Consider the following 27,024-nt stretch of genomic DNA (forward strand, 5'->3'; position numbering starts at 1 on the left):
CATCTCTAACTCTCTCAGTCTCCAAGTTTCCCAGATTCAGTTCCCCCCTTTGACTCTTCCAGGCAGTCTGTCTGTTTTTCCTAGCTTCCTATATTCTTTCGCTCTACTCCTTCTCTGTCTCCCCTAAGCAGTCTCCTCTGTCCCAAAAGAGGGGAAGAGACCAGAAGTAGGAGGACCAGTCAAATATGCTTGTATAATAGTTGAAACACACTAGCAAGCAGTATAATCGGACACTTTCAAAAGCTAAAGGGGAATTGTCATGGTAGTCACAAAATATTGCAACACCTTTTCATTTCTTCTAGATAAGGCAAAAGAAGAGGCTACTGAGGAGCAAGAGGAAGGAAAAGGCGAGTGGCCTTCCACTCTTACCTAAACAGCCACAACCTCACCCATGCCATCATTTTCCCATTCTAACTTAGTCAGCAATCTAGAGAACTCCACATGGAGAGATATAGATCGCTCCATTAATGGTTCCAGAATCAAGAAATGAAAATGGGATCAAAAAATGGGCAGTCTGAAAATTCTAGAGTCCACTATCAAAGATTTTATAGCAGAGCACTTGGAAAACAGTGGCAGAATCGGACAGAGTCAGCATAGATTTACGAAAGGGAAATCATGCTCGACAAATCTACTAGAATTCTTCGAGGATGTAACTAGTAGAATTGATGAGGGGGAGCCAGTGGATGTGGTTTATTTTGACTTTCAGAAGGCTTTCAACAAAGTCCCACATACCAGATTAGCGTGTAAAATTAAAACGCATGGGATTGGGAGTAGTGTATTGCGATGGATAGAAAATTGGTTGGCAGACAGGAAACAAAGAGTAGGAATAAACTGGTCTTTTTCCGAATGGCAAGCAGTGACTAGTGGGGTACCACAGGGATTGGTACTAGGACCCCAGCTATTCACAATATATATTAATGATTTAGATGAGGGAACTAAATGTAATTTCTCCAAATTTGCAGATGACACAAAACTGGGTGGGAGGGTGAGTTGTGAGGAGGATGCAGAGAGGCTTCAGGGTGATTTGGACAAGTTGAGTGAGTGGGCAAATGCATGGCAGATGCAGTATAATGTGGATAAATGTGAGGTTATCCACTTTGGTAGCAAAAACGGGAAGGCAGATTATTATCTGAACAGCTATAAACTGAGAGAGGGGAATATGCAGCAAGACCTGGGTGTTCTCGTACACCAGTCACTGAAGGTAAGCATGCAGGTGCAACAGGCGGTAAAAAGGGGAAATGGTATGTTGGCCTTCATAGTGAGAGGATTAAGAGTACAGTAGCAGGGATGTCTTGCTGTAATTATACAGGGCCTTGGTGAGGCTACACCTGGAATATTGTGTGCAGTTTTGTTTCCTTATCTGAGGAAGGATGTTCTTGCTATAGAGGGAGTGCAGCGAAGGTTTACCAGACTGATTCCTGGGATGGCGGGACTGATGTATGAGGAGAGATTGAGGCGGTTAGGATTATATTCGCTGGAGTTCAGAAGAGTGAGGAGGGATCTCATAGAAACCTATAAACTTCTAATAGGACTTGACAGGGTAGATGCAGGAAGGATGTTCCCGATGGTGGGGGAGTCCGGAACCAGGGGTCATAGTCTAAGGATATGGGGTAAACCTTTCAGGACTGAGATGAGGTGAAATTTCTTCACCCAGAGAGTGGCGAGCCTGTAGAATTCGCTACCACAGAAAGCAGTTGAGGCCAAAAGATTGTATGTTTTCAAGAAGGAGTTAGACATAGCTCTTGGGGCAAAAGGGATCAAAGGATATGGGAGGAAAGCGGGAACAGGTTACTGAGTTGGATGATCAGCCATGATCATAATAAATGGCGGAGCAGGCTCGAAGGCCGAATGGCCTACTCCTGCTCCTATTTTCTATGTTTCTACGAGTAGAGAGTCCTTGGAAGTCAGCCAAATTTCTAAAGCCTGCAGACAGTAGGGTCCTATTTTAAAAAGAAGAAAACTGGGTGAGCATCATAATCATGTAGAAACACTGAGAACTACCCTCTAGAAACAAAGGCAGTTAGAGTCATAGAGTCATACAGTCATAGAGTTATACAGCACTGAAACAGGTCCTTTGGCCCATCATGTCTATGCCAGACATCAAGCACCTAACTATTCTAATCCCATTTTCCAGCACTTGGCCCGTAGCCTTGTATGCTATGGCATTTCAAGTGCTCATCTAAATAGTTCTTAAATGTTGTGAGGGTTCCTTCCCTTGCCACCCCTTCAGTCAGTGCATTGCAGATTCCAACCACCCTCTATGTGAAAAAAAATTTCCTCAAATCCCCTCTAAACCCCTACCCCTAACCTTAAATCTACGCCCCTGGTTATTGACCACTCCGCTAAGGGAAAAAGTTTCTTCCTATCTATCCTATCGATGCTCTCATAATTTTGTATACCTCAATCAGGTCTCCCCTCAGCCTTCTCTGCTCTAAGGAAAACAACCCTAGCCTATGCAGTCTCTCTTCATAGCTGAAATATTCCAGCCCAGGCAACATCCTGCTGAATCTCCTCTGCACCCTCTCCAATGCAATCACATCCTTCCTATAGTGTGGTGCCCAGAACTGTACACAGTACTCCAGCTGTGGCCTAACTAGCGTTTTATACAGCTCCATCATAACCTCCCTACTCTTATATTCTATGTCTCGGCTAATAAAGGCAAGATTCCTAACCACCTTATCTACCTGTGTGCTGCCTTCAGTGATTTATGGACAAGTACACCAAGATCCCTCTGACCCTCTGTACTTCCTAGGGTTCTACCATCCATTGTATATTCCCTTGCCTTGTTAGTCCTCCCAAAATGCATCACCTCACACTTCTCAGGGTTAAATTCCATTTGCCACTGCTCCACCCATCTTACCAGCCCATCTATATCCTGTAATCTAAGGCTTTCCTCCTCACTATTTACGACACCACCAATTTTCATGTCAACTTACTGATCATACCTCCTATATTCATGCCTAAATCATTAATGTACACTACAAACAGCAAGGGTCCCAGCACCGATTCCTGCGGTACACCACTGGTCACAGGCTTCCATTCGCAAAAACAACCCTCGACTATCACCCTCTGCCTCCTGCCACTAAGCCAATTTTGGATCCAATTTGCCAAATTGCCCTGGATCCCATGGGCTCTTACCTTCTTAACCAATCTCCCATGCGGGATCTTATCAAAAGCCTTACTGAAGTCCACGTAGACTACATCAACTGCTTTACTCTCATCTACACATCTAATCACCACCTCAAAAAATTCAATCAAGTTAGTTAGACATGATCTCCCCCTGACAAAACCATGCTGACTATCCCTGATTAATCCCTGCCTCTCCAAGTGGAGATTAATCCTGTACCTCAGAATTTTTTCCAATAGTTTCCCTACCACTGATATTAGACTCACCGGCCTGTAATTACCTGGTTTATCCCTGCTACCCTTCTTGAATAATGGTATCACATTTGCTGTCCTCCAGTCCTCTGGTACCTCTCCTGTGGCCAGAGAGGATTTGAAAATTTGTGTCAGAGCCCCTGCTATCTCCTCCCTTGCCTCACATAACAGCCTGGGATACATCTCATCTGGGCCTGGGGTTTTATCCACTTTTAAGCCTGCTAAAACAGATAATACTTCCTCCCTTTCAATGCTAAAATGTTCAAGTATATCACAATCCCCCTCCCTGATCTCTACACCTACATCGTCCTTCTCCATAGTGAACACAGATGAAAAGTAATCATTTAAAACCTCACCTATGTCCTCCGGCTCCACACACAAATTGCCACTTTGGTCCCTAATTCGCCCTACTCTTTCCCTGGTTATCCTCTTGCCCTTAATATACTTATAAAACGCCTCGGGATTTTCCTTTATCTTGCCCGCCATTGTTTTTTCATGTCCCCTCTTCGCTCTCCTAAATACTTTTTTAAGTACCCCCCTAGCAGGGCTCATAGCAAAGTCTAATGGCATCCTCAATGCCAATATCCGAGAAGGATTTGACACAATGCAGAAAGTAGCATCAACTGCAGCTGTATGCCTCCCACTTTTCAGATATCTCCCTGTACGTGCTAATGGAAGAAGTGAGGGCCAGGAGGGAGAAGGTCTTCCCCAAAGGTCAGAATGAAGCATGCCTGGACAGAAGTGGCTGAATTTATCAGTGCCAACAACATCATCACCAGGACATGGCTCAATGTAAGGAAACGTTCAATGAGCTCACAAGAGAAGCTAGAGTGAATACAGATTTTTTCCTTTCCAGTAATGTTCCCCCTATGATGCATGCATGCACAGTCACACAGAAATCTGGAATGTACTGTGCATTGAAATAAATAGGTTGCTCACAACTTCGTGGCAGTTCAGTGACTTTTGAAATCTAAACTGCTCATGGACAAAAAAGTAGTACTCAGAGGAGTTTGCAGCCTACCCTGGACAAAGAAAATTTAGAGTCAACATTAATCTCCAGCTATCTCAACAACACCTCTTAACAATCTTTTCAACAACATCCCACTGCTCTGAACTTCCCCTCCACCACATAATTCACCACACAATCACAAGGGTACACTGCAATGCCTTTTTCTCAATCCAAGCATACTTCTTTCCTCTCTGCACCATGCTTTTCTCACATATACCACTTGCATAACCACCAACTGCTCCCACCACTCCTTACTCACATCACATTACAAATATTTAGCTTTAGGTTCATTACCTCCCTTTCCTTAATCCATCTTGCTTCTTCGCTGCATCTCAACACATCCACTATATGCACAAGCCCCACACATCTGTACTTACCTTCTCAAAAAACACTCAGCAACTCTCACCCTCTCTTGTTGCAGGTCAAGACCACACACAATGCCAGTGGGAGGACCAAGGTGGGAGGAGGACACCCCAATCTTATCACCCGCAAGAGATGGGAGATCGATGGCCATGTGTAACAGGGAAAGAGAGTCTGGTGGTTTATCTAAGTAGGATCTGTATACTATTTGTACTGCTTCATTCAACAGATATAAAAAAAGCTTCACAACACCACGGTATATTCTCAAGACTGTTCACTGAAAACATCTTGCTTCTAACTGTCATCCTAGCTTCTTTCACTTTTCTTTCTTCCAGGTACTTCTCAACAGCAAGAGGCCACTGCAGAAGACACCTCAGAAGAAAACAATCCTCCTAAGGAGGGACTGTAAAATGCTGCAACCCTCCTAGGAACCAGCTCAGACACTGGCACTCTTTGTGGAGTAGATAGTAAGCCAGAGGGGGGTTGCATGTGATAAAATACCCAGCATGAGTTGGCAGCAGCAGGGAATGGTGGCAAGGACAGCACAGAAGAGTACTCATTGGAAGGAGAGGCGCTCTCCCAGCTCTGCTGTAGAGGACAGAGATGAGGCCCAGTCAAGAGAAGAAAACTGCTGGTCCCATTGAGGTATTGGAAGCCATGTCAAGGAATTTCACCACAGTGGTTGAGAGTGTGGAGAAGTCTGTTTCCAGTCTGTGGTATCATCTCCCAGGACATGATGACTCTACAGTCTACACTGGAAAGTCTGGATATCTCCAACATTGTTGCAGATGCACAAGGTGTTCATGTTCATTTTGCAGCATTGGTGGAAGCTTAAAAAGCTGCTATTGCAGACTCTGAGCTCTACAAAAGAGAGACTGATGGATTGACTTGACAAGGGCTTGGAAGAAATCCCTCATCTTCTGCACTCTGCTCGCCAATAGTTTTGGAAGATCATGACCAGAGCATCTACAATTTCCTCACCTACTTTTTTTAAATACACTGGGAAAATCATTAGGAACGAGAGATTTATCTATCTTTATTTTCTTGTTTTCTCCATTCCTTTTTTTAAAAACTTATATTAAATCTAGCAAGTTTCTTCCATTGATTTATTTTTAGTTCTGTTTATAATGTCTTTGGTACTTGTTTCTTATCCTGTACTGGGAAGACTAATACAGGGTAAATATTTTGCAAGTCTCCCATTTCCTGATCTTAATTACAATATCTGCATCTGTTTTTTAAGTCATTACTCTGAACCATCTCTTGCTCTTAATATACTTGTAAAAAACTTTAGTGCTGGCCTTGATAGCCCTCGCAAATTTTTTCTCATTACCTTTTTGCAGTTCATATTACTTTCTTTGTATCCCTTTGCTGTTCTTTAAATCTCTCCATGTCTACAGGATCTCGGCTGAATGATTACTTCCTTCAAGTATTCACAAGGAAAACTGTGAACAACATGCCCTTCCCAAAGTTAATCCAGGCAAAATTGGTGACCTTGACATAGATGACAGCGAAGTCTTAGGCAGGTGAAAAGGGTAAAGAATGAAAAGAATGAATCAATGTGAATAGATGTTATTTATAAGAATGCTATAAGAAACTAAAGACAAGATTTGCCAGCCACAGACAATTTTTCTGAAGGAGTCACTTGGACACTGGGGAGGTAACAGTAGGTTGCCAACAGGCAACATTTGTTGCCCATATTCTAAAAAGTTGATTAAATGAAAAACAGGCAACCTCAGACCCATCAGTCTTTCGCAATTCTGTGCAAAATAATGGGAACAATTAGCAGATGCAAACTTAAAGTTCATGGAACAATAAAAAAAAAGTTAACAGCAGTTTACATGGATTCAGAAAATGAAGATCTTGCTTGACCAACCTCGTTGACTTTTTTCATAGAGTAATAGCCCAAGTGGACTATAGTCAGCCAGAAGACATTTGACAAAGTTTTGCATAGAATTATATCGGCAATAAGCTGTGAAGGTTCAGGTAAGAATTCAGGATGAACTTTGGTATGATAAGAAATTGCCTCAAGAACAGAAAACAGCGGGGTATTTATAGAAGTTATGTTGAAGTTAAATTTGCAGGTGATACCAAAGTAGAAGGACTGTGGAATTGGACAAGGTAGCTCTGAAGTTACAAAAATGAGTTGAACAAAATTTATAAGCAGCAAAATGGCAGATAAAATGTAATAGGGACAAGTATAAAGTACTGCACACAGAAAGGAAAAATGACTAATACATGCACTCCCTAAATTATGTTGTAATTGTTACATGCGAAGTTGAAAAAAAACCTAAAAGTTTAAATAGAATCTATGGACAACATATCCAACTAATGTAGAGCAGCAATTAACAAAGTCAACAGAAAGTTGAAACTGTACAACCAAAACAGTAGAATATAGTCCACATTCAGTACTCTGCAGAGTGCTGTGCAGAGTTCTAGTCACTGAATCATTTAAGTCTTGGAGGCAGTACAGTAAAGAAGCCACAAAGCTGGAACCTAGTCTTAGAACTCTTGAGCCATAGAGGAAGACTAGCCTGGAAAATAGGCACCCAAGAGGATCTTATAGAGTAAGATTGCAAACAATATTGAAAAGGTAAATATTGAAAGTTATTCCACATTAAATTGTGGGGGTAAAATAAGGGACCACAGGTTCAAACCACCAAAGGGTATATTTGAGATTGATATAAATAAGTCTGTCTTTGCACAATGAGTTGTCAACACATGGAATAGTCTCCTCCTGAATGGATTAGTGGAGGTAAAAATCCTGGAATAACTTAAGAACCAATTAGACGCTGCAGTGGGAGGTTTTTAGGGTCATTCTGGATAAATGAACTGAGGCACTGAATAGCCTTTCTCATCCAAATTATCTTGTGCTCGTGTCTGTCAAATCTAAATGTCATAAACTCCCAGATAGAAGCTTATAAATCTAGGGGTAACAAAAACTTCTAATTTTACTTTGTTCTTGCCAACCTTTCATTCCTTGAAGTGTGAAAAAGGTCTTTTAACTTAAATCTAATATCTCAACTGGTTTCACAATAGTTATTAGTGTGAAACCTCCCTGAAAATGGTCATGAGCTAACTTCCTTGCTAACCCAAAACAACTGGATTGTAATTTTTATCTCACTCGAGTTTACGGGACTAGCGATATTGATAAACATCTTTGAAAATATCTGTTGCATACCTGTATTTACTGTGAGCATCAATGAGGAAACAGGGTTAACAGTAGAATCTGAAGTGCATTCAGTAATATTTTCATCAGAAATCAGCTCACCACCTACATCTGGTAAGCTGTATGTAGCTGGTAGCTCCAATACACTGTTCAACTCTGATGAATTGCTTGATAAAACTTCATTTGTAGTCATGATCCTGTTAGAGGAGAATGATGAGTTAATTTATAGACTTCTAAATGCATACTAAATGCTACACAATGCAAGGTGCACTTATCGTCCATAGCAACTCTGCTTTTAAAAAAACCATATGGCTGCTTAAGATGCAATCATTCACAGCTCTGAGTCAGATAGAAGTTCATCCTGCTGCCTGGTACAATATTTATCCCTCAAGGAAGATTATTAAAACAGATTACCTCATTGATGTTTATGGGAGCTTGCTGTACACAAATTGGCTGCCATGTTTCCTACATTAAAATAGTGACTACACTTCAGAAGTACTTCATTGGCTGTAAAGCACTTAATTTTTAAAATTTGATTCATGGGATGTAGGTGTTGCTGGCAAAACCAGCATTTGTTGCCTATTCCTAATTGCTCAAGAAGGTGGTGGTGAGCTGCTTTTTTGAACCGCTGCAGTTCATCTCGTGCTGTGAGGGAGGGAGTTCCAGGATTTAGACCCAGCGACAGGGAAGAAACAGCGATATATTTCCAAGTCAGGATAGTGTGTGACTTGGAGGCAAACTTGCAGGTGATGGTATTCCCATGCGCCTGCTGTCCTTGTCTTCCTAGGTGGAAGTGGTCGCTAGTTTGGAAGGTGCTGTTGAAGGAGGCATGGTGAATTGCTGCAGCTCATCTTGTAGATGATACACTGTGCATCAGTGATGGAGGGACTGAACGTTTAAGGTGGTGGAGTGGTGCCAATCAAGCGGGCTGCTTTGTCCTGGATGGTGCCGAGCTTCCAGAGTGTTGTTGGAACCACACTTATCCAGGCAAGTGGAGAGTATTCCATCACACTCCTGACGTGCCTTGTAGATGGTAGACAGGCTTTGGGGAGTCAGGAGGTGGGTTAATCACTGCAGAATTCCTTGCCTCTGACCTACTCTTGTAACCACAGTATTTATGTGGCTACTACAGTTCAGTTTCTGGTCAATGGTAACCCCCAGGATGTTGATAGTGGGGGTTCAGCAATGGTAATGCTGTTGAATGACAAGGAGGTATGGTTAGATTCTCTCTTGTTGGAGATGGTCATTGCCTGGCATTTTTGTGGCGCAAGTGTTACTTGCCACCTATCAACCCAAGCCTGAATGTTGTACAAGTCTTGCTGCATATGGACACTGACTACTTCAGTATCTAAGGAGTTGCAAAATATACTGAACATCATACAATCATCAGCGAACATCCCCACTTCTGACATTATGATGGAGGGAAGGTCATTGATGAAGCAGCGGAAGATGGTTGGTCGAGGACACTACCCAGAGAAACCCCTGCAGCAATGTCCTAGGGCTGAGATGATTGGCCTCCAACAACCACAACCATCTTCCTTTGTGCTAGGTATGACTCCAACCAGTGGAGAGTTTTCCCCGATTCCCATTGACTTCAATTTGGCTAGGGCTCCTTGACGCCACACTCGGTCAAATGCTGCTTTGATATCAAGGGCAATCACTCTCGCCTCACCTGCAAGTCTTTCTTCTCAATTGAATATAAAGTGCTTTGGAACATCCTGAAATTGTGAAAGGCACTATATAATTGCAAGTTTTTCTTTCAGTTACTTTACTGGTTTATTCTTTCCTCACTCTTGAGTTTATTTAGAGGATTTCCACTAGAAATGTAAACATAGGAACTTATAGGGGTAATGTGATAAAAAGAATGACAACAGGAAGCAAGTTTTGTAGACAGGAAGTGTGTGCAGATTTAATTTTTTTTTAAAATAAGCTGAAGATAGTTAAATAGTGATAGTGACTGCAAGGTGGAAATGTGAGTAGAGTTAGTTGAGCATCAAACTTTCTGTGCAATATAAGCTGAGATGAGACACAAAACTGAAATGTTATAGAGCCACCACTGCTCCAAGCGTATACGTGCAGTATGACAAGTTTACATAGATAATTGCTATTATAAGTGTAGACATAGGAATTTATAATGAGGGAAGGAAGGAATAGTGCCAGCTTGAATGGGGGTAGTGGAAGAAAAGATACCAGTTTGAATTGCGGTGGACTAATGGAAGAGTGCATTGAGAAGGAAGAAGAATCGCATGATTGGAGGAGGAAAGAACGTCTCTGCGAAAGGATTGGATGTTGGATGAGGTGTCACTGTGAACTGGTTCTAAAACAACAATTCGCATTTATTTAGTGCCTTTTACATAGTAAATTGTCCCATGGCACTTCACAGGAATGTTATCAATCAAAACTTGACACCAAACCACATAAGTAGGTATTCGGACAGATAACCAAAGTTTAGTGAAATAGCTAGGTTTTGAAGAGCACTTAGGAGGAAAGAGAGGTGGAGAGGTTTAGTGGGGGGGAATTCGAGAGGTTAGGTCTTTGGTAGCTGAAAGCATGGTTGCAAATGGTGGAACAATTAAAATTGGGGTGCAAAAGAAGCCAGAATTGAAGGAGCGCATATATCTTGGCAGGTTGTATGGCTGGAGGAGGTTCCAGAGATAGGGAGGGGTGAGGTCATGGTGGGATTTGAGAAAAGGAATAAGAATTTTAAAATTGAGACATTGTTCAACCAAGAATTAATGTAGGTCAGCAAATACAGGGGTGATGGGTGTGAGTTAGGATCAGGACAGTAGAGTTTTGGATGAGCTTAAGTTTATGGAGGGTGGAAGATGGAAGTTCAACCAGGAGTGCATTGGAATAGTCAAGTCTAGAGATAAAAAAGGCATGGTTGCAGCAGCAGGTGAGTTAAGGCAGGGGCGGAGTCAGGCAACATTACAGAAGTAGAAGCTGACAGTCTTAGTTACAGCAAGGATACGTGGTATATGTTCATCTCTGGGTCAAATGTGACATCAAGTGTGCGAACAGCCTGGTTCAGCTTTAGACAGTTGTCAAGGAGAGGAATGGAGTCGGTGGCTCGGGAACAAAGTTTGTGACTGGGAACATGGCTCCGGCATTCCCAACATTTAGCTTGAGAAAATTTAATCCAGTACTGCATATCCGACAAGCAGTCTGGCAATTTAGAGACACTGACATTGTGTTTTCAGATGATGTCACCAGGTATATAGAGGAGAAACAGGAGGGGGCCTCCAGAAGTAATAGTCCAGGAGCAGGAAGAGAAGCCATTGCAGGTGATACTGACTAAGACTGTATAGATAAGAGTGGAAGCAGGTGAGTGCAATCCCACCCAGCTGGACGACAGAGAGGCATTGGAGGAGAATGATGTGGCCAATCATGTCAAAGGCTGCAGAAATATCGAGAAGGCACGAGGAGGGATTAATTTTGATCAGAGCCGTTTCAGGACTGTGGCAGGGCTGGAAACCTGATTGGATGGATTCAAGCATGGAGTTCTGGGAAAGATGGGCATGAATCTGGGAGGTGACAACATGTTACCTGGAATAGCTACTACTATAAAATGTTGTTTTCTCAGCTGCTGAAGAGAGCAGAGTGACTCAATGGCTTGCTGCTTTTTTAAAATTGTTCATTACAAATCTGGGTAGGTACATTCCCCACTCAATTCATAATACAATACTTGTAAAAGCCAGAGGTTTGTGTCAAAGATTCACTGATCTCAGCCAGCCACATGCCTCCTCAGAGGGGGAAATACTGCACAAGGAAATTGTTCCTGGACCTCTAAAATGTAGATTCTTGCCGGCAGTGAAGAACGGCATTTCAAGAGAAATTTGAGCAGATTAATAGTAAAGGCATAATGTCACAGGGATTATGTCCTCATTTTTAAGTAATTATCAAAGCTCACCATTGCTCTGGTTGCCTGTACACCTAAGCCCTTCATATCTCATAACATTCAGCTAGTCGGCACGTAAAACAGACAGCTGTTTCTGATTGAGACTTCTGCTTTTCTGAAGCATCCGTCCATATGTTGATGTTTTGCAATGGAACTATGGCTATGAGTCATGGGTCACACCCTTCACTCAGCATTAAAAAAAACCTTGTTAGTTTCAGGATCCTGCTTTGCATAATAGTTTCTATTGAATAGATGACTATGCATTTGTTCGGACAATTATATGCTTTTGTTGCATATGCAGACAGTGTCACGTGAAAAAGAGGACGTAGACACACCCTTGACAAGTAAGTACATCTCAAAAATACTAAAGCTTTTCTTTTACTCCAGATAGGATGACAAATAATGGAAACATTTAGGGCTGGATTTTGTGCAGCCACCGAGGGTGGGAACGTGGCGTGGTGGCAGAGAGAATCACAATACAGCATCTGCCCAGAAATCCGGTGTCACGATGCCAGTTCATTGTAGTAAAAGAGCAGTATGAAATATTAGATGTGATTAGCATAATGAGAGAGGAAGTACTAGAGGGTCTGACATCCTTGATAGTGGATAAATCACCAGGGCCGGATGGATTGCATCCTGGTTGTTAAAAGAAGCCAGGGAGGAAATAGCAGATGCACTGCTATTGGATAGGGGTGAGGTGCCAAAGGATTGGAGGTCTGCGAACGTTATACCATTGTTTAAAAAGGGTGCGAGGGATAGGCCAAATAATTATTGGCCGGTCAGTCTGACTTCGGTGGTGGGTAAATTATTAGAATCATTTCTGAGGGACAGGATAAACTGCCACTTAGAAAGGCACAGACTGATCAGGGAAGGTCATGTCTTACTAACATAATTGAATTCTTTGAGGAAGTAACAAGGAGGAGTGATGAGGGTAGTGCAGTGGATGTGGTATGCATGGATCTTAGTAAGACATTTGACAAGGTCCCGTATGGCAGACTGGTCAGTAAAATGAAAGCCCATGGGATACAGAGGAGTGTCGCAGGTTGGATGCAAAATTGGCTCAGAGACAGGAAACAAAGGGCAGTAGTCGACGGATGTTTTTGTGAATGGAAAGCTGTTTCCAGTAGCGTTCCACAGGGCTCAGTGTTGGGTCCCTTGATGGTTGTGGTATATATTAATGATTTGGACTTAAAAATGGGAAGCGTGATTGGGAAATTTGCTGATGACACAAAAATTGGTTGTGTCGTTGATAGGGAAGAGGATAGCTGTAGTAGAGGCCTGCTATCCGACCCGAACCCGACGACATTTGTCGGGTTAGGGTCGGGTCAGGCCCATCTTCAGGGTATGGCTTTCGGGCTCGGGTCGGGTCAGGGCGGGCCAAGTCCAAGTCAAGTTGGGCTGGACACACACGGTAAGTGCTCTGCTGGTAAGTATTGAAATGAAAAGACTTACCTGAGCTGGGAGTCCGGGACGAAACTGAGTCTGCGCCATGAGCGAGTGACATCACTATGACATCATCGCGCATGCACTGCAGCATCGTGAAGCTTCCCAGTTGGAAGGTAAGTGAAGGGATGGTCGGGTCGGGCCAAGTTGGGACAGGTTCGGGTCGGGCTCGGGTCCGCTGTGGTTCGGTCGGGTTCTTTTTTCCCAACCCGAGTAGGCCTCTAAGCTGTAGACTCCAGAATGATATCAATGGTTCGGTTGAGTGGATGGAAAAGTGGCAAATGGAATTCAATCCGGAGAAGTGTGAGGTACTGCACTTGGGGACGGCATATTGAAAGGGTAGAAGAAGTAAGAGACCTTGGAGTGCATGTCCACAGGTCCCTGAAGGTGGCAGGACAGGTAGATAAGGTGGGGAAGAAGGCAGATGGAATGCTTTCCTTTATTGGCCGAGGTATAGAATACAAAAGCAGGAATGTAATGCTGGAACTGTATCAAAGGCTAGTTCGGCCACAGTAGGAGTATTGCGTACAGTTCTGGTCGCCACATTACAGGAAGGACATAGTTGCTCTGGAGAAAGTGCAGAGTAGATTTACAAGAATGTTGCCAGGACTTGAAAGTTGCAATATGAGATTGGATAGGCTAGGGTTGTTTTCCTTAGAACACAGGAGGCTGACGGGTGACTTAATTGAAGTGTACAAAATTATGAGGGGCCTATATAGAGTAGACAGGAAGGACCTGTTTCCCCTAGGTCAATTACGAGGGGGCACAGATTTAAGGTGTTTGGCAGAAGGATTAGAGGGGACGAGGAAAAACTTTTTCCCCCAGAGGGTGGTGGGTGTCTGGAATTCACTGCCAGGAATTGTGGTGGAGGCACGTTTCTTTTAAAACGTCCCTGGCGATGCACCTGAAGTGCTGTAACCTGCAAGGCTATGGACCAGGTGCCGGAAGGTGGAATCAGATTGGGCAGCTAGTATTTCAGCCGGCACGGATACAACAGGCTGAATGGCCTCCTTCTGTGCTGAAATTTTTCTATGGTTCTAGATTTTGTCAGTGATCACACTGCTGGAACAGAGGGTGGGCCATCATCAAGGTTGGGCTCTGAGGTCCATGAGTGACTCCGACAGAATTGGCACATCCTCAGGTACCCAGACAGGTACAGCAACGTGTGAAGGAGGCAAGAGACAACCTCACAACGATTCGTTCACAGCCATCCTGGTGTCCATTCACAGAGAATGAAATAAAGGCTCACCTTAATGCCTGAACTCTGTCGTGTCCTTTCCATTTCTGGTCCTTGTCTTGCAGGCAGATGCAATGTGTGCTAGTGCCCACGGGAGAGCAAATATTAACGGGGGCTCTTAACACGTTGACATGTTAATGAGGACTGTGGTCACATTGGCATAGCCAGAGGGAAAAGGGTGAGGTTTACATCTCACAGTTAAATCATGATGGCATATGGCTTTCAGACAATGAAGCCTAACGGTTTGAGGATCTTTTAATTATTTAACACCAAACGTTGATTCGACACCCGTGAAACCCAAAGTGTTGCTATGTGCTCTTTTCAATCCATTAGCAGGTGCTCCTATGCGGTGTGATCCCGGCAGCAGCTGCTGGGCTGGAGGTAGGCTGCTGATCAGACTGTCCCTTGGCCTGTGTTGTCTTTGGCAGGAGCCCTCTGGTTGCCTGAGGCCTGTAAGGCCTCAGCTGCATGGGTGTGTCCTGGACTGGTGCATGACTCTCCTCAGTCATCGTCGCTGCTGGAGCTGAGCTGAGGAGCCAATTACCACACTCAGAATGCCCTGAGGGGAACCCCCAGATGTGGCTGTCAGCCTCTCCTTCTCTCGTGAGCCTCCCTGCTCACCAGAGAAGGACCAGGAGCTGCAGAATCATCTGAGATGTTGTTCCTTCTCTCGCCTTGCTACTGCTGTGTCAAGCTCCTGGCCAAGGCAACGGCGTGCAGGTCAGCATGGATCTGCCTCTCCATGAGGGTTGGCAGTCTCTCGATGGAGGAAGCCATGTGCTCACAGGCCTTAGACATGGTAGCAGTCAAGACATGGATGGACTCCTCCATTGTCCTCTCATGGTTGCGCAAGACCTCTGGCATCTCCACCAGATTTTGCCCTATCCCTCTCTGTAACTCCAGCATACCCTGTGCTGTCAACACCAGAGGCTCGTCATCATCCTGGGGCTCAGCATGGGCCTGGCTAGCCACACTCTTCCGACTGTCTGAGGACTTGGCTGTCTCAACCTCCGCAGCTGCTCGCGCACGTGTGGTGCCCTCGCCAGCTTGTGACCCTGATTCTAAAGCCAAGCAGTTACCCAAAAGGTGAAAGTATCTGCGCTGGTGGAGGGTGCAAGAGTGTATTGGGACAGTGCATCCTTTTTTTTTTGTTCTTTCATGGGATGTGGGCATCGCAGGCAAGGCCAGCATTTGTTGCCCATCCCTAATTGTCCTTGACAACTGAGTAGCTTGCTAGGCCATTTAAGAGGGCAGTTAAGATTCAACTACATTGCTGTGGGTCTGGAGTCACATGTAGGCCAGACCAGGTAAGGACAGCAGATTTCCTCTCTAAAGGACATTAGTGAACCAGATAAGTTTTTACGAAAACCGATGATAGTTTCATGGCACCATTACTGAGACGAGCTTTTAATTTCAGATTTTTATTTATTAATTAATTGCATTTAAATTCCTCCAGTTGCTGTGGTGAAATTTGAACCTGTGTTCCCATGGCATTAGCCTGGGCCTCTGGATTACTAGTTCAGCGATAGTACCACTACACTAGCACCTCCCCTCATGAGGTGGACAGCCGTCTCCCAGTGGCTGCAGATCCCTGCAAATGGCTACCTGTTGGACAAAACACAGACATTCGTGGGCTAGACTGTGCAGCTCTCCTGATGCCTACCAAGTGTTATGTGCGTCTCCAACGGGAGATAATCCTCGCTGTCTTGCGGAGGGACTCCATTATCCCCCTCAGATATTGAGTGGCCGCCCTGGGTGCCCACCAGCTCCAAAGCCTCTTCCTAGGTAGAGGTAAATGGACGTACATCTGGGAATCTTCCGCCTGACTGGGACATCTCCCTCCTATTATGGGCCCTCTTATCCTGCAAGAGGAAGGATGGAGATGGAAGACAATGGCACAGATATCAACATGACAGTTCAGCTGTTTTCAGCCCCTCGTCCCCTACTGGGGAATCTGATGTCTCTCATGCCGACACTCGCTGTCATGGGAGTTAAGGGAAGTGAGCTATGAATGAAGGTGGCCTGTGGCCAAGAAACAGCCCAGCACCTGTCAGGAAGAGATAGAACCTAGCCACTCAGCCAACGCCACAGGACTGCTACCATCCTCATGTTGCGCAACCTCCCGCGTAGTGACGTGCAAGCCTCTAGAAGGTGACTGGTATGGAGCACTCATCTTGGCAGACACAGAAGGTCATTGCCCCTCTTCCTGCACTGGACCCAGATGCACTGGGTGTCCCCACAGCTGCTAACCTCCTCTGCAATCTCCACCCAGGTAAGCTTGGTCAGGTGGAAGGACGTCTTCTTGCCATTGTGGGGGAAGAAAACCTCCCGCCTTTCCCTGGCAGCCTGGAGGAGAATCTGCAGGGATGCATCACTGAGCTGTGGGGCCATCCTGTGTCTTTGCTCGGACATCATCTTCTGCCCTCCTCGGAGATTGGGTGAGATACAGGACCCAGTCGGACAAAGTTGTAGTTGCATCAATCTGACAATGTATCCAGGACAGGAGTGAACGCAGGCCCTTAAATATGGCGCCAGCACTGGCTCCGGAGTCATCTGATGCCATAATCAATGACTTGCCTCCTTTCCCCATGTCACGTGATTGGGGGGGGGACCCGCGCCTCCCCTATGCAAAATGGGCTCCCACCCAACAATTGTGATGGGACAGGCACCCATGTGACGGACAGGAATGACACCATTAATTCAGCCCTTAATCTGGTAGTTTCAACTGCAGAGTTATGAATACCATATTTCTGTTACAATGAAGGGTTTACTTGCCTGCTGTGATGTTGCTGGAAAATCGACTGTTTCTCTGAATTTTCTCTGTAGTTGCAATAGGAGATCAAAAGTAACCCCAGACAATTTCTAGGCATTGGAGCTTTTGGTTATTGAGATTGGCAGTAATCCCCGATGTAAAGCACTTTGGGATGTCCTGAAGTTGTGCAGGGCGCGATATAAATGCAAGTTCTTGCTTTCTTTCTTTCTGACTTGAGTCTTGTAGGTATTGGAGAGGCTCTGAGGGGTCTAGAGATGAGCTACTCATTGCAGAGCAGCCAACTTCTACTTGGCTCCTGTAGCCATGCTACTAACATGGCTGGTGCAATCTAACCTTGAGTCAATGGTGTCCCTTAAGACATTGTTGGTGAGTCCTTGATAAATTCTCCTCTGTTCTTAGCTCTCAGCAGGATAGGCCCTTGAGTATTTGGACCATAGACGGTCTTCACAGCACAAAAGAACCCACATATGTTCTGGTTGTCTGCAAGCTGTTGGATCTCCCGTGCTCTTTCCATCCCCCATTTGCTCTTTATGTCCCGCTGGAGGGAACATTTCAAAGAGCTGCTCATCTGAGACTCTGGCCAGGATTTTACCAGCCCTCTGGAGACTGGCTGGATGGCAGGAAGGCAGAATCGGAAAGGAAGACCTATGTGTTTCCGCTGCTACGGGATATTTCAAGAGGCGGGAATGGCAGTGGCTCAGCCACCCACTGACTGGAGGTGGGCGGCTAATTAATCCAATTAACTGGCCTATTAATGGTCTTTTATGCCCCGCCGGCATTTTCCCGCTGCGTGGGGAGGCCGCCAGGTACATCGAGGCAGCCTCCCGGGTGGGGGACCTTCCTTCCTGGAGGCCCCATGAGCAACAGAGGTGCCCTTTGGCAGCAATGGCCCCTCTTGCAGCTCTGATGCTGCCACTGGAGGGTTCGTCCCTCTAATTACCAGAGCTCGCCCGCCTAGCGGCGGAATACAAGAAAATTTCTTACCTGGCCTTCGAAGGCACTTCCCCCTGCAGCCTCAGCAGCGACCACTTCTATCCATGGAGCTGCCCAGGCTGCTGATCTGCCAGCCCTGATTGGGCCAGAAGCTCGGAGAGACAGGCCTTAATTGGATGGCGGTCCGGTCGGCACCCTCTTAAAATTTTACCGGCTGCTGCCGGTAAAAACCCCTCCGCGGTCTAGCTATTCGCTCGCACTTGGGCTCGGGACCCGCATTTGGTCCTGGCAGCGGGACACACGGCATGCTGGTAAAATTCCAGCCTCTTTGACCCAAGTATCCTCAACGCCATCCCTCAGTACACTTCCTGGCTTAGTCTCCGCACTACCCCGGTCCAGAATGAAGTTGAAAAAGCCATTCACCGGCTGAAAAGCAACAAGGCCTCTGGAGCAGACAGAATCCCTGCCAAAATCCTAAAACACAGCAGAGATACACTCCTGGCGTGATTGCACCACCTCATATCCCTGATCTGGGAGGTTCAGCATGTGCCAGGGGATCTCAAGGACACTGTAATTGTGAACATCTTCAAGAAAGGAGATAAGTCCAATTGGAGTAATTACAGGAGAGTCTCCCTGCTGTCTGCCACAGGAAAGATCATTGCAAGGATCCTCCTCAGCCGTCACAATGTGGATTTCACCCATTAGAGGCACTACAGATATGATCTCCACTGCGTGGCAAATCCAGGAAAAATGCAGGGAGCAGCATCAACTGCTGTACATGGCCTTTTTTGACCTCACAAAAGTCTTTGACTCCTTCAATTGTGAGGGGTTGCTGGAGAATCCTCCTCAAATTTGGCTGCCTTCAGAAATTTGTCATCATCCTTCAAGTACTGCATGATGATATGCAAGCTGTGATCCTTACTAACGGGACCACCGGAGACCCTATCTCAGTGACGACTGGGGTCAAACAAGGCTTGGTCATCACACCCTCTGCTCCATCTTCCTCGCCACAATTCTGCACCTCACCTCCAGCAAGCTCCCCAGAGTGAAGGTAACCCACAGGATGGATGGCAAATTATTCAACCTTCATAACCTCCATTCCAAGACTAAGGTCACTGCAACCTCAATCATTGAGCTTCAGTATGCAGACAACGTTTGTGTATGTGCGCACTTGGAGACTGAGCTCCAAGTCGTCGTTGACTCCTTCGATGAAGCATATGAGAGGATGGGCCTTACTTTAAACACCTGTAAAACTAAAGTTCTCTTCTAACCCGCTCCCACAGCACATCACCCTCCCCCCCTCCCCCCCCACCCCGATAAAGATCCATGGCGAGACCCTGGAAAACATGGACCACTTTCCATATCTCAGAAGTCTCCTCTCAACGAAGGCAGACTTAGATGATGAACTCCACCACTGCCTCCAATGTGCCAGTTTAGCCTTCAGCTGACTGAGGAAAAGAGTATTTGAGAACCAGGACTAAGGTCATGGTTTACAGGGCAGCAGCAATTCCTGCGCTCCTAGATGCTTCAAAGATTTGGACAATCTACAGCAGGCACCTCAAGGCAATAGAGAAATACCACCAACACTGTCTCTGCAAAATCCTTCAAGTTCATTGGCAGGATAAGCAGTCTAATGTCAGCATCCTCTCCCAAGCCAACATTTCTAGCTTTGCTGGGCAGTCACATCATTCACATGCCAGATGCCAGGCTCCTGAAACAACTGCTCTACTCCAAACTTTGTCATGGCAAGAGACTCCAATGCAGAGAAAACGCTTTAGGGATCCAACATACCCACTGATTCATGGGAATCCTTGGCTTGCAACTCTCCAAATGGAAAAGCAGCATTCGGGAAGACACCAAGCACCTGAAACGTCTTCAGCGGGACACACGAAGGCCATGTCCAGACAGTGGAATGAGCTCACAGCCCCTCAAGCAACTCATCTACCCGATCTTCAAGCACCACCTGACCCACATGTGGTAGAATCTTCGGATCGCACATCGGACTCGTTAGCCATCTTAGAACGCACTGAACTGGAGTGAAAGCACTTCATCCTCGATCCAGAGGGACTGCCTAAGATGATGATGGCATGGGATTTGGTGATTAGCCATTGAAGGTCAGGGGGAAATGGTTGGTGCTTTGCTTAATAGAGATGGTCATTACTTGGCATTTATATGGCACAAATGTACCTGCTACTTGTCAGCCCATATTCTACTTTACTGAGTGTGTATTTTCAAGACTAAATTTTTCCTTTACTATGTCCTAAAGTTGATAACAAATCTTTCATTTTAAGGGGTTGTTACTGCTGTCTCACTGAAAATATCCAAAATTGCAACAATTGCTTTAAATCTGTGAACAATGTATTTTTTCTATCAACATCAGGAAAATATTAGGAGTCAAAGTTCTGGGTAAAGATAAGTAGAGCATATCGCAAACCCAATTTGAGTACCCAAAGCAAAGTTTACTTTTCAGAGTGAAATATACTACAGATTTTTCACTAATTCATGTGACTACTTGGATGAGTCCCAAAAGATCTACACTGAGAGGTAGAAAGGTCATGAAAAAAAATCACTATAAGTAATAATTTTCACACATGTATCTCAACAATTTCGCAATAAGCAAGAAGTTTGGAGCTTTTTGCTCCATTTTGCTCAATAATCTTACTAAAATTTATCCCTTAGTTGCTTACCAGCAAATAAGCCCAGATTTCACAATAAGGTAAGACAAAACACTGGACTTTGGGTTAGTACAGCAATGCTAACTTTACCTGGATGATGTTGGGGCTTTTGAAATCCAGCAAAAATGTCTGACTGCTGCCTTTGAACTGTTTGCACCTCCTTATTATTTGCTGTATTGCATGGACATTTTACATATTTCTGAGGAATGGTTCCTATTTTCTTTGGTATGTTGTTACTGTAATGTCTTCTTTCTGTTAAATGTACTTTGAAAATTATTTTACCTTGTCCCAAACTGGTGACTGTATTTATGATCTCAGAGTGATTTCACCCTCCACTGCGGCATTTTTGACAATCAAGAGGACATATGCTCGCCACTAAAATTCTTTTTGCAACTCCCATATTGTGTAGAGAGACATCAGAATCTCTGAGAAAGACAAATTCCATAAGTTGCATTGCTCACTCAAAATTACACTTAATAAAACATTTGATATCGTGGGTAGTGTTTGCAGCAGGGGCCAAAAACAATGGCTCAGTCTTCCCGATATTTAATTGGGGGAAATTTCTGCTCATCCAGTACTAGATGTCGGATAAGCGGTCTAATAACTTAGCAATAGTGGCGGAGTCGAGAGTAATTGTGGTGAGGTAAAGCTGAGTGTCATTAGCATACATGTGAAAATTAACACTGTGCTTCTGGATGATTTCGCCAAGGGACAGCATGTAGATGAGAAAAAGGAGGGGGTTAAGGATAGATCCTTGGGAGACACTGGAGATAATGGTCTAGGAGCAGGAAGAGAAGCCATTGAAAAAATGATTCTCTGGCTATGATTAGATAGATAAGAATGGAACCAGGTGAGAACAGTCCCACCCAGCTGGACAACAGTGGAAAGGCATTGGAGGAGGATGGTGTGGCCAAGCATGTCAAAGATTGCAGACAGGTCGAGAAGGACAAGGAGGGATAGTTTCCCTTTGTCACAGTCACATAGGATGTCATTTGTGTATTGATGAGCTGTTTCAGTACTGTGGCAGGGGCAGAAACCTGATTGGATGGATTCAAATATGGAGTTCCAGGAAAGATGGAGAATGGATTTGGAAGGTGACAACCCGTTCAAAGGACTTCAGAGAGGAAAGGAAGGTTGGGGATGGGACGTTAGTTTGCAAAGGTGGTGGGGTCAAGGACTTTTTTTTTTGAGGAGGTGGTGATGACAGCAGATTTAAAGGCGAGGGTGACAATGCCTGAACAGAGAGAACCATTTACAATATCGGTTAACATGGGAACAGGCAGGGAAAGATGGTGATCAGCAGTTTAGTGGGAATAGGATCGATGGAGCAGGAGATGGGTCTCATGGAGAAGATGAGATTAGAGAGCGCATATGGGAAGATAAAAGATAAACTCGAGAAAGATGCGAGTTCTGGGCTAGGGCAGGGAGCATTATAGGAAGTTTGGCCAGGTGGGCTAGTAGAAGGGACACACCAGGGCAACTGATCGAATGGTCTTGATCTTAGTGACGAAGAAGTCCATGAGCTGCTCGCACTTATTGTTGGAGGGGATGGGGAGAGTTCCAAACTCCGTTCCCGAGCTAACTACTCCATCTCTCTCCCTGACAACAATCTGAGATTAAGCCCGTCTGTTCGCAACCTGGGTGTCAAATTTGACCCCAAGGTGAAATTCCAACCTCATATTCGTGCCATCACTAAGACCACCTCCGTAACATTGCCTGACTTCACTCCTATCTCAGCTCATCTGCTGCTTTTTTTCATTCATTCATGGGATGTGGGCATCACTGGCTATGCCAACATTTATTGCCCATTCCTAATTGCCCTTGAGAAGGTGGTGGTGAGCCACCTTCTTGAACTGCTGCAGTCAATCCTGTGTAGGTACACCCACAGTGCTGTTAGGAAGGGAGTTCCAGGATTTTGACCAAGTGACAGTGAAGGAATGGCGATATAGTTCCAAGTCAGGATGGTGTGTGGCTTGTAGGGGAACTTGCAGGTGGTGGTGTTCCCATGCAACTGCTGTCCTTGTCCTACTAGGTGGTCGAGGTCGTGGGTTTGGAAGGTGCTGTCTAAAGGAGCCTTGGTGCATTGCTGCAGTGCATCTTGTAGCTGGTACACACGACTGGCACTGTGCATCGGTGGTGGAGGGAGTGCATGTTTGTAGATGGGGTGCCCATCAAGCGGGCTGCTTTGTCCTGGATGGTGTCAATCTTCTTGAGTGTTGTTGGAGCTGCACCCAACCAGGCAAATGGAGAGTATTCCATCACACTCCTGACTTGTGCCTTGTGAAACCTTCATTTATACCTGTTACCTCTAGACTTGACTACTCCAACACACTCCTGGCTGGTCTCCCACATTCTCTACGTAAACCTGTGGTCATCCAAAGCTCTGCTGCCCGTGTCTTAACTCGCACCAAGTCCATTCCCCTATCATCCCTGTGCTCGCTGACCTACACTGGTTCCCGGTCAAGCAATGTCTTGATTTTAAAAATTCTCATTCTTGTTTTCAAATCCCTCATGGCCATGCCCCTCCCTATCTCTGTAAGCTGCTCCACAACCCTCCCAGATATCTGCACTCCTCTAATTCAGGCCTCTTGTCCCATCCCTGATTTTGGTGGCCGTGCCTTCAGTTGCTTCGGTCCCAAGCTCTGTAATACCCTCCCTACACCTCTCCACCTCGCTTTCCTCCTTTAGGACATTCCTTAAAACCTATCTCTTTGACCAAGCTTTTGGTCATCTCACCTAATATCTCCTTTTGTGGCTCAATCATTCTTTGTTTTATAATGCTCCTGTGAAGCGCCTTGGGATGTTTTATTATGTTAAAGGCACTATATAAATACAAGTTGCTGCTGTTGTAATGTTTCTCAAGCACATATCTTCCTCCCTAGGCTGCCAAAGTTGAAATTCCTTTTGCTGCTACTCTTTGATTTTTTCCTACCAACAACAACTTAAGACTTTGGTGCAGTCAGAGTTGTTAATTGTATATCATTTAGGTGTTAATTGTACTCAAGGGGTGTGCATTATATATATATATATATATATATATAGGTGCAGACTGAAAGAGGGGTTGTTGGTGGTTGGAGGTGCATGATATGCAATGTGTGTCTCTGTACGTAAAAGCGTACAACTGCAAAAGACTAGGGTCCAGTGTTCCATTCTTCACTGCCTGGCTATCTAAGTTCTAAAAAGAATCCAGTTGAATCTTTTGTATGGTTCCTTCCTTCTCTTATCATCTAACAACAGTAGTAAATGTAGTAATATGTCTCAAGTTGCTTCACATGAGTGGTTATCAAACAAAATTTGATATCAAACCACATAAGGAAATATTAGGACCTAAAGCTTGGTCAAAGAGGTAGGTTTTGAGAAGCGTCTTAAAGGAGAAGAGAGAGGCATAGAGGCACAGATGCTTAGGGAGGAAATTCCAGATCTTAGGACCTAGGCAGCCGAAGGCATGACTGCTAATGGTGCAGTTAAAGAAAATCAGGACGTGCAAGGGGCCAGAACTGGAGGAGAGTGGAGATCTGTGGGTTGCAGGGCTGAAGGAGGTTACAGAGATAAGGAGGGGTGAGCTCATGGAGGGACTTGACAAACAGGATGTTAGCTTTAAATTCGAGGCATTGCCAACAAGCAGAGTGATGATGGGTAAATGGGACTTTGTGTGATTTGAGATACGGGCAGCAGAGTTTTAGATGAGCTCAAATTTACAAAGGGTTCAAAGTGAGAGGCCAGCCAGAAAGGCATTGGAATAGTCACGTCTAATGGTAACAAAGGCATGGATGAGAGATTCAACAGTAGATGAGCTGAAGCAGAGGCAGAGACAAGCAATATTATGGAAATGGAAGTAGATGGTCTTACCTAAAGACCAGTAATCTGTCCTACCAAGCTCAGAAACCACATAGCTTACTAAGGCATGCACAAATGGAATGAGCTTCAATAGCTTATATGGTAAGCTTAGAGGAGAGTGGAAAGTTTGAATCCATGCTGATTTTTACCAGCCATTCTCCCTGCCCCGAGGTTATTGTATTGAGTTTGAATGAGATCTAACAGAAATGACTGGATGCAGGGAGTCTATTCTGATGAGACTTAAACCTGTTCAATGTAATGTGGGAGATAGTAGCAGTATGCACATAAAAAAGCCTGACCCTTCACCCCAGTTCACATTTCACAGGCTCCTGAATATGGCCGTCTTGGTCACTGTTCACTGGTGTGCGAGAGATGTGAGGCAACAACTCCCAGGTGGCCAAGAATTTTGAATTGGGCTGAAAGGACTTGTTTTATGTGTACATGTTGATGTCATGTTCCAGGTTATCCAATGTTGCTTCTGCTCACTGGCAAGTAGTTGGATCGGGATGGAAAATCAAGAGCAGAATTAAGAGACGCATTCATGAATGAAAAGATAAGAGAACCACCACCACCGCACCCCCCCCACACACACACTTTAGTCTGCAAACTTAAGGGGAATAAATAGTATTTTAGATATATTTTTGTGCACAACCCACAACTCTTTTTTTTTAATGTGAATTATATTTGGTAGTATTTGTTTGAAGGACTGTTGTGAAGAAGGTGTTATTGGTGAAAAGCTGTAAGAGCTCTGAAATTGTGATTGTTAATTTGTATTTTTCAGGAAACTGAAAAACTGTTACTTCATGAGAAACTCAGTGCAGAAAGTGCCAAACAGGCCTTTTCTCTCAGAAAAAAACCAGCATGAGATCATTTGTGGAGCTAATAGAATACCAGGCTCTTCATCTAAGAAAAACTAACCAGCAAGTTATGATTTACTCAGGAAACTTTAAGTGTATCAGCAGTGACTGGGGTCTGGTGCCTTTGTCCACTAAACCTTCGGATACTCAGCGTTTATCCACAAAGTCCAAAGACAGTAACTAGCTAAAAGAAAGGTCTAAGTCAATTTAATTTGTGAGCCTTGCTTAGTGTATCATGATGTTGTTAATCTAGTGATGCTTTTCACCTTTGAACTGACAGTTGGTTAGTTAGACATTGTAACATGTAATGTAGCATTAAGATAGCGAATGTATCAAATGTACTAAGTTTTGAACTATCCAATACAATGCACCTGGAGCCAGAACAAGGTTCCCTGTTTCGAACCAAGGCATGTCTCAGAGGAACATAAGAGGAGTGGGCCCTTCAGAACTTCAAACCTGTTCCGCCATTACATCAGATCACGGCCGATCTGTAACAACTCCAATTCCCCATTTTTGATCCATATTCCTTGATACACTTACCTAACAAAAATCTATATTTCAGTCAAAAATTTCTAATCTCCATTCTCTGCCAAGTTTATTTAACCTGAATTCCATGTCCTTCCTAGTGTACATTTTGGCTGACGCACCAAACCTTAGCCCATTACTTCTATTTCTATTTTCGATCACTTGGCCTCTCAGGCTCTTCACTCCTATCTGCTCCCCTTCCTGTCACCCAGTCCACCTTTCACTTTGTCCTCTCAGATACTTTCCCTCTGCCAAACAGGCTGAAGCAGACTATTCACAAACTCGGCATCCTTTTCAATTCCAAGCTGACCTCCCAACCCAATATCCTCACCAACACCAAGACTGCCCACTGCCACCTCCATAACATCACCTGCTTCCTCCCCTACGTCAGCCCATGTATTGCTGAAATCTTCATCCATCCTCTGGCACTTCCAGTCTCAACTATTCCAATACTTTCCTGGCTGACTCCTCTACCTTCTGTAAGCTTCAGCCTATCCAAACCTCTGCTGCCCATATCTTCTGCACCATGTCCTGTTCACCCATCATCCCTGTCTTCACTAATTTACATTGGCCCCAGCCCCCTATTTGGCTCAAATTTAAAATTCTGATCCTCATGTTTAAATCCCTTCATGGCCTCACCCTTCCCTATCTCTGTAAACTCCCCCAGCCCTGCAGTCCACCCTCACACTTTCTATTGCTCTCTGGCCTCTTTTGTAATTGCCCCCATCATTTTCTGTGCCTTCAGTTACTTAGGCTCCATGTTCTGGAATTCCCCCCCTAAATCCTTCTGCTTCTTCATCTTTCTTCTCTTCCTTTTGGTCACCTTGCTATTATCTCCTTTTTTGGTTTAGCATCCATTTTCTAAAGCACATTGGGATGTTATTCTATATTAAAGGGACTATCTAATGCAAGCATTTGATATTGATGATGATA

General features: G+C 44.7%; 2 protein-coding genes across 2 annotated transcripts in view; both read right to left on the reverse strand.

Moving 5' to 3' along the window:
* Positions 1-16,209, reverse strand: part of LOC137376231 (shieldin complex subunit 1-like) — a 100,285-nt gene extending 84,076 nt beyond the window's left edge. The window contains exons 1-2 of the mRNA XM_068044374.1: positions 16,155-16,209; positions 7,926-8,110 (exon numbers count right to left, since the gene is read on the reverse strand). Of these exons, the coding sequence (XP_067900475.1) occupies positions 7,926-8,106 (181 nt within the window). The 5' untranslated portion in view covers positions 8,107-8,110; positions 16,155-16,209. The remainder of the gene's footprint in view (positions 1-7,925; positions 8,111-16,154) is intronic.
* Positions 1-27,024, reverse strand: part of chgb (chromogranin B) — a 173,279-nt gene that overhangs the window by 128,699 nt on the left and 17,556 nt on the right. The window lies entirely within an intron of this gene.

The sequence above is a fragment of the Heterodontus francisci genome, chromosome 13 (genome assembly GCF_036365525.1).
Source record: "Heterodontus francisci isolate sHetFra1 chromosome 13, sHetFra1.hap1, whole genome shotgun sequence".
Lineage (NCBI taxonomy): Eukaryota > Metazoa > Chordata > Chondrichthyes > Heterodontiformes > Heterodontidae > Heterodontus > Heterodontus francisci.